At 34.5% G+C, this 17,410-nt stretch overlaps 2 protein-coding genes across 6 annotated transcripts; both read left to right on the top strand.

Annotated features, from left to right (window-relative positions):
• Nucleotides 1–5,927: 5,927 nt before the first annotated feature.
• Nucleotides 5,928–7,564, top strand: LOC145584597 (early nodulin-like protein 15). Its single transcript, XM_081641413.1, has 2 exons — nucleotides 5,928–6,194; nucleotides 7,028–7,564. Exons 1-2 carry the CDS (start codon nucleotides 6,014–6,016, stop codon nucleotides 7,396–7,398), a joined length of 552 nt encoding a protein of 183 aa, XP_081497539.1. The 5' UTR covers nucleotides 5,928–6,013; the 3' UTR covers nucleotides 7,399–7,564.
• Nucleotides 7,565–9,532: 1,968 nt separating this feature from the next.
• Nucleotides 9,533–16,805, top strand: LOC145586019 (uncharacterized). Of its 5 annotated transcripts, none has more exons than XM_081642726.1 (4): nucleotides 9,533–14,018; nucleotides 15,075–15,216; nucleotides 16,114–16,296; nucleotides 16,389–16,805. In XM_081642726.1, the coding sequence occupies exon 1, from the start codon at nucleotides 9,587–9,589 to the stop codon at nucleotides 11,219–11,221; it is 1,635 nt and encodes a 544-aa protein (XP_081498852.1). In that variant the 5' UTR covers nucleotides 9,533–9,586; the 3' UTR covers nucleotides 11,222–14,018; nucleotides 15,075–15,216; nucleotides 16,114–16,296; nucleotides 16,389–16,805. The 5 variants fall into 5 exon arrangements, 4 of the variants coding, with proteins under 4 accessions (XP_081498852.1, XP_081498853.1, XP_081498850.1 ...); XM_081642727.1 differs by having other exon boundaries at nucleotides 16,114–16,355; nucleotides 16,431–16,805; XM_081642724.1 differs by having other exon boundaries at nucleotides 16,114–16,805.
• Nucleotides 16,806–17,410: the final 605 nt, after the last annotated feature.

Genomic DNA, 17,410 nt, shown 5'->3' with positions numbered 1-17,410 from the left:
CAATTATAACAAAGTCGTTTTCTACTGTTATATTGGCTACTTAAAAAAAAAAAAAAAGGTATGATTTTCCTTTTTATTTACTCTTGATTACTCGGTATGTTAAATAATTGTGAGAATTTGGACAAAATGTCAAGTTAATTAATTAATTTACTTAGGCAAAGGTATTGTAAATTAATTAAGTAAGAATATTAAAGCAATAACTTAGGTAAAAGAACAAAGAACATTGGTGAAATATTGCAGCTCACGGTTTTCATGAAAGCTGGAATTTCAGACCTCACCACCGCCCGGTCTGGGTGGTGCACGCCCGACCGGGCGCGAGGGTGGGTCTGGAAGTCATCTTCGCCGCCCGATCGGGCAGCCACCGCCCGTTCGGGCCCGAGAGCAACCATCATTCGTCACTCCGGTCTGCCCGATCGAGCGCGTGTGTCTGGGTTGATTCTTGAAGTGAATTGTGACGGTTACCTTCGAATATCAATGGCGGTTTCTTAGTGTCCGTTGAAGTTTATTTGCTTTTGGTATAAATATGTTCTTGGGAACATAGTTGTCAGGACTTTTTCAGAAAAAAAGAAAACTTGTTTCCTTTATTTCTTTTTCTTGAAAATCAATTGCAAGGTTAATTTGTCATCATCATAATTTTACAAAATTTTGTTTTACATTTGACCACAAATATACTACACGATATTGTGGTTGTTTTCGTTGTATCTCCTGGTAATTTCGTGATACCTGGTGTATTTAATCAGGGTCAAAAAATTACTTTGGAAAACTGATTTTATTCAGGCCTCGAAGTGAAATTTGTTCAAGTTCGTTGCGGTTTTTTGTGACCAAGTAATCATTTTCCCCAACATAGTAAACTCTCATGGTGTGCTTGGTAAATTATACAAGTACTAATTTTCTAGTAAAAAAAAAAAAGAAGTTATGCTAATTTTAGGATATGTAGCAAAAATGAAGTAGAATAAAAATGTTGAATTATTCTCCGCCGGTTGTATATCATATACACAGTGGCGGATCCAGGATTTTAAACTAGGGGTAGCATTGAGCCATTGAATATATGTGAGAAAAACGCGTACGGTATATTATCGTTAATTAGCCTTTAAATTTTGGTTTCAAAAAAAAAAAAAAAAAAAAATTAGCCTTTAAATTTTGAACATTTATTTTGGCAGTTAAATTTTTATTTTGCAAATATGGAATAATTTATATTTTAGTTATCAATATAATTCAATGATCAAATTAAAAGTATTCTATACGTTCAATAAATTACCTTTCTATGTATTTCGCATCCATCATTCACAAGTTTAAAAGCTACTTTATACATGATAATTTATAATAGTTTTTCTTAATTGCTTTACTCATTTAAAACTAAATTATAAATAAATTACTTAATTACCAAATATGTGCATTGAAATAAAAGAGCAACAAAATGGGAAGAATTTCATCAAATGAACTCAAAAAAAACAAAAAAAAAAAAAAGTATGATCGGTATCATGCATCTACATACGTATGGTGATTAAAAAATAATTAAAGTATGAGAATATTTGTTTATTATTTTAAAATCATAAATTTTATTACTTGATTTTTCATAAATTAAATGAAAGATTTTTTTTAATTAATTATACTCACATAAAGTAGAAGTAGAAGTTCAAGCAAAAGTTTGGAAAAAAAAAAAAAAAAAAAAGAGAAAAACAAGACAACCTAAGAGACCGGTTGTTATACACAACTGGTCCCTCTTTTACTGTAAAATTGAAAGCAAAGGAAATTGGTGGGGTACAGTGAATATGTTATGGGCTTATTAGCTGATCAAAGAGACCGCCTGTTCATAATAACAGCGCTCTTTGATCAACACTATATTTTTTTTTCTCTCTTTTCAATTGGTAGCACACTTCCTAGGTCCGCCAATGCATATACACATCTAATGCACTATCATGCTTTTTTTTTAAAAAAAAAAAAAATAATAATAATAATAATTATATGCGCATCCCATTTAAAAAATAAGACTTTTCACATGTCAATTTTAGGATTGGGTATATGTCAATATAAGCAAACATTTCCATCCTAATTAATGCTCTGTTCTCATCAAATTATTTTCAGTTCAGTTAAGCTCTAATAAGTTCAGTTCAGTTCAGTTTAGCTCATTTCAGTCAATAAGAAAAGGCCCTAAGTTTGTACCATCATTATAAAGGTTGCATTCACTGTCACTTCCACAATTAGCTGAGCTATGAAGCTGAAGAAAAGATCACTGTCGATTTATGATGTAGTTACCCTGAGTCCTAATTTAGCATGAACTGGTTCAAGTATGAACAAGTGTTGCCATGATAATGGGGATCCGCAATCATTGAATTGAGTTACAACCCATATATCAATGGTATACATGACTCTTCCTGGCTAACGTGTATAATGCAAGACATTCCTTGTACAATGCAATAATCTTTTGGAATCATTCTTCCTCGGCTCTCCAGGCGGAGTTACAGGCCTGTCTTTGGGCCATTCTGGCAGCTGTTCGTAAGGGTTTTTGTCGTCTCCTTATTCATACAGATTGTGTGATCTTGTTTGATATTTTGTGTGGCCGTTGTTCGGATGTTGTTTCCTGCTGTTGGTTGATCAAGGATATTCGGTCTACTATCTCACAATTTTCAGCTTGCAAGTTATGTAAGGTTCCTCGACAATAGGTTGCTCCAGCTCACTGGTTGGCTGTTAAAGCTATACGGTGAGAAATTCTATTTTGGTCTTTTTAGCTTTGTTGTTTTTTTTTCCCATTTTCTTTGTTTTTCTTAGTTCTTCTTGTAAAAAAAAAAAAAAAAAAAAAAAAAAAAAAAAAAAAAAATCATCTTTTGGAATGGATAACTCTGAGATGCTAGAGAAACAACAGCCTGTGGTAGATCAGATACTTTGAAGACCTCGAAATTAAAATTGAAAGATACAATCACCAAGTGTCCACTTTTATGCTCAAGTTCTGCGGTTCAATAGTACACACCATTTAAGTACCCATCAGTTCAAGATTCAATTCATGTCAAGTTCAAGCTCTACCACTGACTTAGTCGTAGTACATTAATTCTTAGTCAATTTGAGGCCTATCATGTTCAAATCAATACATACATCATATATTCATATCATAATAGTACTTTTATATATTTTGTGCATTAATAATTAATTCTATTTCATAAACAATAGTTTCTCCCTTTTATAAAGTAAATTACATTTGAATATTACTAACAATAACACTCTTTAAAACTTCCTTTTTATTCTTATTTAGTTGAGTGTTTAAAGCTTTAAGCGCACTCTTTACACTACTTTCTTGTTATTCTCATTTATGTGTATTCATGTAAAAATTATCTACATTCATGTATAAAGGGTTGAATGTATGGATTGAAGTTGTCTTGTTATTCTCATTTATGTGTATTCGTGTAAAAATTATCTACATTCATGTATAAAAGGGTTGAATGGATTAAAGCTGATACATGCAATAGATAATCTTAAATATTTTGTATATTATTCTCATGATAATATCAATATGAAAAATATATACCCATATTTTTCCGAAATTAGTTTGATCTCATATCTCTAACATTTATTGTTGTAAATCATGAAAAGAAAAATGTTATGTACTCGTATTTATATATTATATATTATTTATATATTACATATTATTTATAGCCTACATGTAAGTATGTTACATGTACTAATTGAAAGAAAATTCTAATTTACATTTTTTTTTCTTCTCATGGTTCAATTTCAAGTCATTATATCTTTATTTTTTAAATGTTTATAACATAATTTTTTATAAAAACAAATGGAGTCAATGTCTCATTGCTTTGAATTTTAGTCTTTCCCTAAACGAAGATATTATATATATATACCCTACCCCGATTCCCCTCAAGACATTAAGTGCCCATGGCCTTATGTAAACTAGCAAGAATGCAAGACTACTCCTCCAGCCAATTTTCGACTGCCATGAGATTAAAAAATAATGTTTGCCTTTCTATATACTCTTGATTATATAACATGATAAGACTCTCATGGCATGTTTGGTGACAAACAATGCAAGTAGAATAACAATAATGTTGAATTGCATTATTTAATTTGGTTTACTAAATATGGTGAGTAAAACTACCCCAAAGTTCAACCAAATTAAACAAGTACGTCATAACACTAATATGAAATTAGATTTCATTGGCATTCCAATTTTAAACATTTCATCAAAATAAACAAAGAGAAGTTGATACATATTAATGTGTTTTAGACTTGAGAAATCCAAGTAACCAACACTCATACAAAAACCTTATTTTACCAAGATTATCAATACATGCATGCTAACATGAAAAAGAACTCCATCCACACATAACCAAATTTAAAAAAGACTAACTCATCAAAAACTCTATCTCTTAGATCGATTCTCGGTGTTTTCGGGCCGAGCCGTGTTAGTAGCAACCTTAGCAACATCCAAGGCATCAACCTCAGCCTTTTTCTTAGAGTACAATACACCATACCCTATAATAGCCGTTATAGCAAAACCAGCTATACCCATAGTGGCATAACTGAAAGGCAACCGACGTCGTTGGTGTAACACCTCCCCAGGACCTCGGCCGTGTCCGGGGGGTCGTTGCGACCCCTCGACACCCGCTGCCTTGACTTGCTCCGACGTCATCTTATGGGTGTCAGCCGTTTTCCTCCAAGATTGATCACCACCCTTGTCGGTTGGATCTATCTTTACATCACCTCTATCAACTTCTGGTCCTCCCCAAGACATGATAATAATCTAAACCGTTTTTTTATTGTGTTTAATTTTCTTGTTCCACAAATAAATTATCAAAGTTGTTATATGATGTAAATTTTGATGAAATATAACTATATTATCCTTATATTATTTCTTAAATTGTTAAGGAAAGGTTAGTTTACGTGGCTAGGAGCAAATGTAAAAATGGAGGGTGATGAAACGTGGGTTGTAGGAAATGTTGCCGCGTTGTTGTTGTAGCGTTTTTGTTGTGGACGTCTGTCTCTTTTTTCTATTTTTGATACTTGGGAAATTATACATCCTAAAAATAAAAATTAAAAAATTAAAAAAGGGTAATTATGTTTTCGGACTTAAGATGGCCCAAGACTAAAAGTTATGGGCCAGTCCATGGCTGTGATCTCCTGGTATTAAATCCGGTTTGCGGTTTGTGTTTGGATCAATTATTGATGGGTCGGGTCACATTCTATTTGGATAATATAAAATTATTGTGTTCACTTAAATTGAATCGGATGATATAAAACTTGCTTTGATTCAAGGTATGTTTAGTTCCGATCATTTCAAATTTAAATTTGAGTCGATTTAGGTTTGGGAGGAGTTTTTATAGGTAATTTCTCTTTCAATTAGTATTAAGTTTAGCTCAATTAAATGTCTAGTTTGGACCTTTTTTTTTTTTTTTTTGACAAAGTGTGCAGATTTCTAACCATTGCTACATGCACGTTTAGCTCAAATCGAACAAGATTAAGTTACACATAAATTCAAATGAGATATACATTAGATTCGATATCTTTATACTTTGCACCTAATAAAAATCCAATTGATTAGATTTTTATTTGAACGGATCCAATTGATTAGATTGATCGAGTCAATTTTAATGCTGGAATGTTAAACACAACAATTAATGAAAAATCTAAGACATTAATTCACCCAAGTAAATAAATTTAATTAATCAAACAGCCCGTTTTTACTTTGTATGACATCAAAAACTTTCGACCGTTCCACCCTTTTAAACCGTTACATCAACGGACAAAAAACAGAGCCCATAACATTTCACCTGAATTTCAGTCAAAGATGGACCCCACTTTAACTCTAACATCATCAAATTCCCTTTTTCTTAACGGCTAGTTTCCACCATTTTCACCTATAAATACTTCCATTTCGTCTTCTTCCTCTCATCATCACTCAAACATCTCTATCTCTTAGCTCTCTAATATTCCCTCTTTCCTAAAATCTTCATTTAGAATTCTAAAAAATTTCATTTTTTGAATTTAATTAGGCATAAAAAAATAAATGGCTTCTAGAATCTTCTTCTCTGTTTCTTTGGTATTGGCAATTGCTCTCTTTTCCAGTTGTGCAGAAGCAAAAGACCATCTTGTTGGTGGTACTGCAGATGCTTGGAAAGTTCCTTCAGAATCTGATTCACTCAACAAATGGGCTCAAAAAAACAGATTCCAAATTGGTGATAATCTTGGTAAGTTTTAACAGTAATTTCTCTAATTTTCATTCTTTTAATTATTCTGTTAATTAAACATTTATTTCATCTGTAATAAACAACCGTAAATTTTTCCCATTTTTACATTTTAAGTTACAATTCAATTAATTTTTTGTAAATTTTTCAGTTTTGATTCAGAAATTCCACCTGGGTTTACTCAGAATTTGTTTTAATTGAATAAAATTTTTAACTTTTTCCTCAAATTAGCTCGAATTCTCATCTGGGTCTGTTCAGATTTTATTTTCTTCTGAACAAAATCAAAACTTATCATAATTTGATTCTGAATCACAATTTAGCTCAAAATCTTTTCAGATATTATTATTGTGTAAAAAAATCAAAATGTTTCTACATATCAAAATCTCATCTGATTCACATTTTAGCTCCAAATCTTCTCTGATATATTTTGTGGGGTGGAAAAAAATCAAATCTTTTTCACATTTCAGCTCCAAATCTCATCTGGGTCAAATCTTTTTCACATTTCAGCTCAAAATCTCATCTGGGTGAAAAAAAATCTCATCTTTTTCACTTTTCAGATATTATTTTTGTGTAAAAAAATCAAAATGTTTCTACATATTAGCTCAAAATCTCATCTGATTCACATTTTAGCTCCAAATCTTCTCTGATATATTTTATTGGGTGAAAAAAAATCAAATCTTTTTCACATTTCAGCTCAAAATCTCATCTGGGTCATATAAGATTTTATTGATCAATTATAGAAAAATCATAACTTTTTAAAAAAATCCAAAAAAATTAAAACTTTACTCTGATTAATTGTTCTAACTTTGAAATTTCATGATTTTGGTTGACAACAGTATGGAAGTATGACAACAAGCAAGACTCAGTATTGCAAGTAACAAGAGAAGCATACTTAAGCTGCAACACCAGCAGTCCAGTAGCAGAATACAAGGATGGTCAAACCAAGGTTGAATTGAAGAAACCAGGACCATACTACTTCATCAGTGGAACTCAAGCTAACTGTCAGAAGGGTGAGAAGGTCATTGTGGTTGTTATGTCTGCCCGAAGCAGGCGGTCCGGTGCCGCTTCACCGGCTTTTGCCCCTTCTCCTTCTCCAAACTCGGAAGCCGAGACTCCTGCTGTTGCTCCCACTAGTGGTGCTGCTGGGATTAAGGGTAGTGGTGTGATGGTTGTTGTTGGGGTTTTGGCTGGGTTTCTTATGATGTGATTTTCTAGTTTATTAAACAATGTTATTACATCTAGGTGAAGAATTTATTAACATAAAGGCAAAATCTTTGGATTTTCCTTTTCTTTTTAGTTTCTTTTTTGGTTGATCATGTAGTAGTATGTGTTCTCTGAAGTCATATCAATTAATTTATTCTTTATTTGTTTTATGATGGTCTCACTCTTTTAATCTCTGCCCCTATTTACCCTGTATTAGCAAATGAATTTGAAAACATGCAAAACAAAGACCCAAATACAAATTTCATCTGTTTATCAAAATTGATTTCTAGGTGATATTCCTCGAGGAAGTTTGGTCATTACAATCATTTCTGTAACTGTCTTTTGTGATTCATGCTTTTAAACAATTGCCAGCGTCTTTCGCGGTATTAAGGGAAACTACCATGTTTTCTGCTACTAAACTAGCAGCAGTTGTAACAAAAAATGAGGCTTAGTTTCAGACTTTCAGCATGTGTTTTGTGTTTTTGGACAATTGCCAGCATTCAATTGAGTCTTGTACAATATATATGGGAGAAAAGTAGAACATAATTCCATATCTGAGTACAGCGAATCAGGATACAGGGTCACGAAAGCACGGGACATAACTGGGATAAGCAGATTAAGAATAGGTAATGGCTTAAGAGTTGATCTCAAATGTGACAAAGAGAACCAATTTAAGTGTTGCCAGCACTCAGCATAATCAGGGAACATAACTGGGATAAGCACGGGACATAACTGGGATAAGCAGATTAAGAATAGCACGGGACATAACTGGGATAAGCAGATTAAGAATAGGTAATGGCTTAAGAGTTGATCTCAAATGTGACAAAGAGAACCAATTTAAGTGTTGCCAGCACTCAGCATAATCAGGGAACATGTTGAACGTTTTTAGTCACTCTTAAATGTTCTATCTGTAACGTAAGTATTAATTGGGAATGAAACAAGAACATAGTTTTTCTTGGTGGAGGTAAGCAGAACAGAAATGTAAAAGCAAGAAAATGAGGGCTAGAGAAACAAGAAATGAACCTGTATCCATAATATGAGGCACAGATCATGCTGCATGCACGGCAAACCGCCTTAAAAAAAAAATAAATAAATAAGCATGTGAACATAAAGGAATATGCATCAGCATGCTATTTGCTATATTGCTATATCAAATCAATACAGATGCACCATACACGAATTGAGTCCCGCCACAAGGAAATGTGAGACAGGTTAATCTCATCAATTTGCAAGATAGCTTTCTGTTAAATTGTGATACACAAAATTTTGTTGATTTAGAGAACCTTCATCTCAAAATCCAACTGCTATTACCTGACACTTTGATGCAGCTACTGTCTATGCACTCCACTGTGATCAACTAAAACGTCAATTTATGTTATCAGCTACAGAGTTGCTTATAAGAGAATATTGTTTAGATGTTAGATGATTGCTGTATTGTTGGCATCAAAGTAGTAGACTCCATAGGATCAGAGATTAAAAAATGTTCATACTAAGTGATTAACCTCACAACAAAAACTTAAGAAAGCAGGAAATGTGCATGTTTTTGGTCTGAAATTTACAACCTTTTGTCCAATCCAAGTTACGTATGTTTGAATGACCATTTACTTGATCCATATTAATCCCATATATATTAAAAGAACAAATAGTCAAAACCATAATTCGAAATAGTAACAATATTGTGAATCAAGGGGCATGACTAATGTCTCATGAGATTATATAGCTAAGAATCTAACAAATAACACACCAAACCAAATTAAAACTCAAAATATGAATCAGGCTATAAGACTTAACTAAGAATGACAAAAGGTAAAAGTATAGCACGATTGGAAAATCAAAGAAAAAACCGTTAATACTCGGTCTCTCTTTGTTTTTTTAATTTTTATAATTTTTAAGTAGGTAAGATGAATTGTCCTATCAGACCGGAACCTCTTACAAGTCAACCTGATCAAAACTACTCTGTTTCCTTCTGTATGTCTCTTTACAATACACGACTAACAGAATTGATGAGAGCGCTAATCTGTAAGACCAAGCCGATGATCTTGATTCGTGAGAGTAAACTGGTGGACCCCCTCGAGGCCGAGTATCTCCTCAAACAATAACCCCCTACCACCCTCCTCAAACATAACCACCAAAACAACCCCATTACATTTCCTTTCTTTTCCTTTCCCTTAAACCCTTGACAAACCATAGTCATGAACTCTCTCCGGCAACACCATGCCGCCTTCTTCCGCCGCACACTCTCCTCCATCTCCGCCGCATCTTCCGCTCCCTCTCTCTCTCCTCCACCACCACCACCATCATCAACCTACACCCTCCCAACCTCCTACAAAGTAACCCCACCAATCAAACCATGGCCTAAACACCTCTCCCACAAACGCCTCATCTCCATTCTCACCCGCCAACAAAACCTCGATCTCGCCCTTCAAATCTTCCACTTCGCCGGAAAATTCCACCCCAATTTCTCCCACAACTACGACACTTACTTGACCATCATCACCCGCCTCGCTCGTGCCCGCCAATTCCGTCATTGTGAAACCCTTTTGACCGAATTGCAGAACTCCCCCCTTAAATGCGGCGAAATTGTGTTCGTTACTGTTATTCGGAACTACGGGTTCGCGGGTCGTCCTAAGGATGCTGTTCGGACTTTTCTGAGGATAGCCGATTTCGGGGTTAATAGGTCAGTTCGTAGTTTGAATTGTTTGTTGAATGTATTGGTACAGAATAAGAAATTTGATTGGGTTTATTTGATGTTTAAGAGTTGTAGGTCTAAATTTGATGTTATTCCCAATATTTTTACTTGTAATATTCTTGTTAAGGCGCTTTGTAAGAAGGGTGATGTTGAGGGTGCTGTTAAGTTGTTGGATGATATGCCGGGTATGGGGATGATGCCAAATGTGGTTACTTATACTACCCTTTTGAGTGGTTATGTTGGAAAGAAGGATTTGGTGGGTGCTAAGAAGGTTTTTCAGATGATTTTGGATAGAGGGTGGGTGCCTGATGTTACGACTTATACGGTTTTGATGGATGGGTATTGTAGGGATGGGAGGTTGAGGGACGCGGTTAAGGTTATGGATGATATGGAGGAGAATGGGGTTGCGCCGAATGAGATTACTTATGGGGTTTTGATTGAGGCGTATTGTAAGGAGAAGAAATGTGGGGAGGCGTTGAATTTGCTTGGTGATATGTTGGAGAGGAGGTATGTGCCAAGTTCGGCATTGTGTTGTAAGGTGATTGATGTTTTGTGTGTGGAAGGGAAGGTTAATGATGCGTGTGCGTTGTGGAGGAAGCTTTTGAAGAAGAATGTTACTCCTGATAATGTTATATCGAGTACGCTTATTCATTGGCTGTGTAAGGAGGGAAAGATTCAGGAGGCAAAGAAGTTGTTCAATGAGTTTGAAAGGAGTTCGGTTCCTAGTGTGTTGACTTATAATATGCTGATTTCAGGGTTGTGTGAGGCAGGGGAGTTGTGTGATGCTGGAAGGTTGTGGGATGATATGCTGGAAAAGGGGTGTACTCCGAATTCATTTACTTACAATATGTTGATTAAAGGGTTTTGTAAAATTGGAAATCCTAAAGAGGGGTTGAGAGTTTTGGATGAGATGTTTGAAAAAGGATGTTTGCCTAATGAATCAACTTATAGAATATTGATTGAGGAGCTCTCTGGTTCAAATTTGGACACTGAAATCATGAAGTTGTTGTCCAGTGTTTCTATAAGGGGAGGGAAAATTGATGCTAGTTCGTGGGAAGTCATTCTCACCAATGCTCTCGCTAATGTGGATACCGGGGAAGTTCTTGATAGTATTTTACCGCAAGATGCTTTCCCATAATACTTCATGCTGAATCTCTCTGTCACATATACATGTCCATTTGTAGCCACTGTGTATCAAAACTGAGTCTTTGAAGGGTAAAGAACACTCCTTACCTGCTAGCTCGTGCCTTTTGAAGAAATACCAATGCCAAATGCTACTAGTGGCTTGGTTATTGAATATATCTATTTTATGTAATACAGAATCAGGGTAATATATCTTGTTTGGATCTTTGCTGGGTTGCTCGATAATATGCGAAGGCTTTCATGGGTGATAATTAATGTGGATCATGCCATCTATTTCTGTTAACATTCTTTAATCTTAACAAAAATATATGCGTTGGATTTCTACTCAAAGCCTTGATGGGCTTTCTAAACTGGGTGATTATTTCAGATGTGGGTCTGGATATTGCATTTCGTTGTTACATAAGGATAAGGGTCTTGGTTTGTTCTGGTGATATCTTTTTAGAACATTGTGTCATTGGAATACAATCAATACATACATTACTGCAGATAGCCTTGATTTTCCTAATTTTTTCTTATGAAATAGGGAAAGTATTGGTTCAAGGTTTACATTGACTTCATTGGGTTAGTAGTTAGTTGAGCTCTATGTGGTTTCTTTACTCAGAATTACATATTATTTACTGCATACATTGAAAGTTGGTTTTTAGTCTGGCTAAGGATGTGGTAGTGGGAAGGTCTACGTGAATTGGTGGGAGGAAGTCATCAAACTATAGTTCAACCATCATCATTGTTGTGGTCGTTTCAGCATGCGTAATAGGGACCTATATCACAATTTCATTCTTAGCTCTGCAAGGATTTTCAGTATGTCTGAATGGTTAGACAGAGGGTGTCAAACTGAATTGTGTAAAATTGATGAGGATGGCCTTAATGGAAATGTAGAACAGGCAAGTGGGAAGATGTGAGTGACTCAAAATCATAGAAATGGGAAGACATTTCAGGAGTTTGAGGAAGTTGGTGAACTAAATAAAGAGAAGATACAGAATGCCAGCTCTGATGATTATCAGAGAATTTCTTTCGCTTAGATCCAGAAAGGATGAAGTTGCCAAACATATAGAAGAAAATTCAATGTTAAGCACTGAAGAATATGAAGCAACTGATCCCATGAAGATGTTGAAACTATTGAAATGCAAAACAGATTGTGATGGAGAGATATCTAGGTATGGAGGAATCTGATGGCACAAAGGAGAAATAGATTAAATGAAGGGTGAAAGCAACAATCAAAGCCTGGTGTAAACTAGTGTTTGTCCAGATGAAAGTAAAGAAGCTAGGAAAAGAACAACAGAAATTCGGTTCCATGACCAACTCAACCAAGCAGAGTTACTGAATGAAATTTCCACACAAATTGAGGCTTGGTCAACTCAAGCAGGAGTGTCAGAGGAACTGAAAGTTTCCGAGTACTCGTTGATGTAGGAATAAAAGGGATACAGATGGAAACTCTGTAAGGTCACTGCTAGTCTGGAGTATATTCCTTGCCTTTACGACGAAATTTCCCGGAACAAGTCAATATGTGCACTGAGAAAGGCATTGCCCACAAGCTCTTGTCTGTCTTGTTCATCTGTCCAAGGGGTATAAAAATGTAGTGAAGTGGTCTAAAAGCATAGGGTATGCCAAGTGCTTAGTGGAAAATATGAAAAATGGAGCATAATTTATTGATCAATTTAGTTGTTGTACTGGTTTTTACAGATTGGTGTTGCTTTGTGCAGACATGGTTTGCCAGTTATCTCATACTAAGCTTGTTGAACTCGAAGGATATCAGAAATGGGTAAAGGTTTATGGCCATTACATTACATCTGGTGCCCTGGTGGTGGGACTTAGTTTTAAGCTTGTTGCTATGTGTTACATTGCTTTACTGCATTACTTACCTTACCTAGTCACCTATTCATATTTTGTGACGAGCTAGCATTATTGCTTAGAAGGTCTTTTTTTATTGCATACTTACCTCTTCTAGTAATATATTCATATTTCATGCCGAGCTAGCATTATTACTGAATATGAATCTTAGTGAAGCATCACTTGTTATTTCTTGACATTGTATATAAAATCATGAATGATTCTTTGGTTTGAGGTTTTTTGACTTATAGATTCTGCTATTTACTTCACTCTATAAATAATGCACCATGTAGAGTTTTACACTTCCCAATGAACAACTTTGGCCCCAAGATCTGTAATTCTCATTACATAAAAGTTATAAGAAGTTAATATTTTGAAAGTATAAATCAAGATGAATCCAACAAGTTGCCACAAGACCATATCTTTCTTTATGTATGAATTACTATAGATGGCCAAAGGAGAGTGAATAGTGTAGAAGTCCAAATGGTGAAGTATTTAAGGAATGGAAGGAAGTTTTGTGTTTAATTCTCCTTGCAGGTTGAGTTTATGTTGCTTAATCCCTTGGTGAATTTCTGTTACACCTCCTGATTACTTGGATAAAGTAGAACTTTTTCTTGTTTTTTCCACTGCTTGTAGCCTATTGGTACTTTGTTACTGTGATGTTGTTACTCAAATATACTACTGGTCTGTCTTAGTAATTGTGTGTCATCATTAATTGTAACTTAGTGGACCTGTTTTTAGCTTAATATCTGGAATCCAGACTGTTCTTGACATTGTTAAATAAGATATGTTTAATCTACAGACCGCTCCTGATTTTGCTATTTTTTTGAAAGAGAAGCATTCACTATGTCACTTGCTTCTAAGGATAAGCATGAAGCACAGGTTCGATTTGCTTTTTAAAGAGGTATACCTGCTGTATTTTGCTGAAAGAGAAGTACTCACTAGGGTCCCTTGGAATGTTGAAGGTATTTTCTACATCTTGAGTTCAACTTTTGCCTTATATTATTAAATTGCTTCTAAAGTTGAAATATATTTAAGGTGGTAAACTGTTTTTTGGAACTGTATTGTATCTGTGACCTGGAGGTTATTTTGTATGGTCTGCCAGTCCAATTTAGCATAAAGATCCCGAGGATGTGAGCATTTGGAAAGATGCATTATTTCATGGTCCAAAATATTTCACTGATTATTCAGGAATCTGGTAGTAATCATTGAGTAATAGACTTATAGACCTATGCTTGCAGCTATGTGCAAGCTGACAAAGTCTTATTTCAGGGATTGGTAACCGCTGCTTAGCCATTGATAATGTTTATCAGCTTTCACTATATTTCCATTTTCTGCTGTTTAATACAAATGATGGAGTAGGAACAGGGAATGTTTATAAATTTCTACATTGATTTATATGATTATACTGCAAAGTAAACTACATTCTGTGGATTAGGAGTGTTCAAGCAATATCTTCAACATTATGATTGAAGGAGCCCTCCCCTATACGGCTATACTATGTAAGGCAACTTTAAGATTGTTTGCAATATAGGTATGCATCTTGCTCTGTATTGAATCTGTTAATGTGAAGGGGAAGCATATAATTGGCAGTTCAGGTAAAAAAATTAAAATTGGAAGTACATTTGGATGACGTAGCCAAAAGTTACGATAGTTTCACCGGTATAAGATTCAGTAGAACTTTAGCTTATCTTGTTTTGTTCAATCAATACCCAATTTTCACAGGAAAAGATCAAGAAAAACAGCATAAACCAACCCAGAACAGATCCAGTCATTTGTTTACTCTAACCATATGTGAGTGGCAGAGATACATTTTTGGGGGAAATTAAAGTCCATTATGATGATATTTTCTAACAGAAGTAGTAAAATGATTGTTACAAAAAGTACAAGTAAATGAAATCAGGGAAGGGAGTAATATATGTTTTAAAATTTTCCTTCAGTCTTTGTAGTCCCTTGGGTGTTGATAACTTAATATTATAGTTTCATACTATAAATCTCAATTCAGGAACTTTCCATTGCAGGCAAGTATATACAAAGTACAAACTGCCTACAGATCCATGAATCCATCAGATATGGGTATCAGCTTGCAGTTTAGTGGCCATCAAAGCTGGAAAACCCTCCTTACTGCTCAAAGGATTATTTCTGGGAGTAAATGAAATCATGGTAAAGCTGATCCTAAAGATTTCATCAATGACTGCAATCACTGGAAACATGTGCCAAATCTAACTACCAGAAATAAGTGTAGCCAAATCTTATTTTGATGGACGTGAGAGCTATATTGGAGGGTGAGCTTTTATTCACTTTATTAGATCAATGAAATGTATAGGATTGGCTGGTGCCATAACTCGTGGATTATCATGGCTAGTCTTTTATACGATGCTTAATAGCAGTCTCCTTTCTGCTGGCCAACCCAATGTAAAGGATTACAAATGGGGCTATGACTATTGGTTAGAGATAGACCTTAGATAAAGCAGGTGGGACTAGAGAGGAGTCAGTTGTGGTCGTAATTTCAGAATAGTAGGAACTACTAGACCATAGAGTATTGAATTAATATAGGAAGTATACTTTAATTTTTTTTAATTTTTTTTTGTATTATTATTATTATTATTATTATTATTATTATTATTATTGTCATTGTCATTGTCATTGTCACATTGTCATTGTCATTGTCACATTGTCATTATTATTATTATTGTCATTATTATTATTATTATTATTATTATTATTATTATTATTATTATTATTATTATTGTTATTGTTATTATTGTTATTATTATTATTATTATTATTATTATTATTATTATTGTTATTGTTATTGTTATTATTATTATTATTATTATTATTATTATTATTATTATTATTATTATTATTATTATTATTATTATTATTATTATTATGTGTGGGTGTTTGTCTCTCTATTTATGTCCTTTCCTCCCTTCTCCAGCATACAGTGTGCCACTGGGTTATGGGATTAACCTTCTGGCCTGCAATATTTTAGTGATGATAAGTAGAAAGTTACAATCTTAATGATTCTCATCAGAATTGCACTTTTCATTTCAGATTTGCTGCAGCCTTGAAGGAACTGAAATTGTGGGTGATGAATGTAGCTCTTATTGCTTGAATAGATACACTGCCGATTATATCTGGACGAGGTTTATTTGGAATATAACATGGTGGTGTCAACTTATCCAGGATCTTAGGATCGTTTTCATTCCTGATTATTTTCTGTGATCTCAATAAAAGGTTTATGAAGTCATCTGCAGTAGTATTTATCACAGTTAATAGAAATGCTACCACATCTGGTATGATTTGTAACTGTAAACTATTCTGTTCAGGTGTTACTTTTTGGCAGAATCTGACAGAATTAACTCTGGTAGTGAACGACGATGCTGAAACCATACTTGAGGTAGAGAGCATGGCCAAATCCAGAAGACCTGGATCACCTCATCAGAAGATAGTGAAGGATTGCTTTGTGTTCAGAAGACAAGATGGCATTCCTCTGTTGAAACTATCACCACAGCTATAGCTTAGCTTTGAGCCTTTGATGCACTGTTTCTCATGGCTCGAAAATATATGCTGTTCTAGAATAGGTCCATGTTCTTATGTTGATTTAGAAGCATTGATTTCGAATAATGTATCGACATTAGCGTTATTCCGATGTATCTAAAGATTCTGCTCCCCTCTCGGCATAGAGGGGGTACAGTAACAGAAGTGTTTTTCAATAAACAAGGTCTTTGCATTTTAATGGATTATTTTTGTTTTTATTAGAGCCATTATAATCCAAAAGCAAAACACAGTGAAACTTTTACTCCTTAGATGATGAACAATAGCACTGGTCATCAAAAGGTTTAGTATTTCTATTAGCCAAAGATCCAATCCAATCATTCCCAGAAAGTCTAATTCATAGACTCACAGTTGATGCACTTGACAGTTTCAACTAGAAACCTATCAATTCCTCACTTTGCCTCAGTACTTCTCTGCAACCCCTAATTCCTCCCTCGTCTTCATTCAATATTGATTTTCTAGCTTTTACAAATACGTCTATTACCTTTCACACTACCGCTCAGACCCCTCTCATGCCAACATCATTGCCACTCCTCTCGAGCTGTTGAAGCAGACTTGAATTTTGATAGCATGTAATCAATTTTGACCATAATAGTTCTAAATCTGAAACTTCAATGGCTATAACCAGCCATTAGTGATCTACATTTAATTCTATATAAAGGTATGCTGTGTTTTGGTTTATCTTTAAGTTAATATTGATTCCATGGTATGGGTTTGATTGAAAATTGAAACCCAACTCACCCCGAGGTATGAAAATCAACACCTTGCAGGGTTTGAAGGATTAGGCCCTAAG

Source organism: Chenopodium album, chromosome 16 (genome assembly GCF_948465745.1).
Source record: "Chenopodium album chromosome 16, dcCheAlbu1.1, whole genome shotgun sequence".
In the NCBI taxonomy this organism is placed as follows: Eukaryota; Viridiplantae; Streptophyta; class Magnoliopsida; order Caryophyllales; family Amaranthaceae; genus Chenopodium; species Chenopodium album.
The sequence above is the reverse complement of the archived record's forward strand: the minus strand, read 5'-3'. Positions and strand labels throughout refer to the sequence as shown.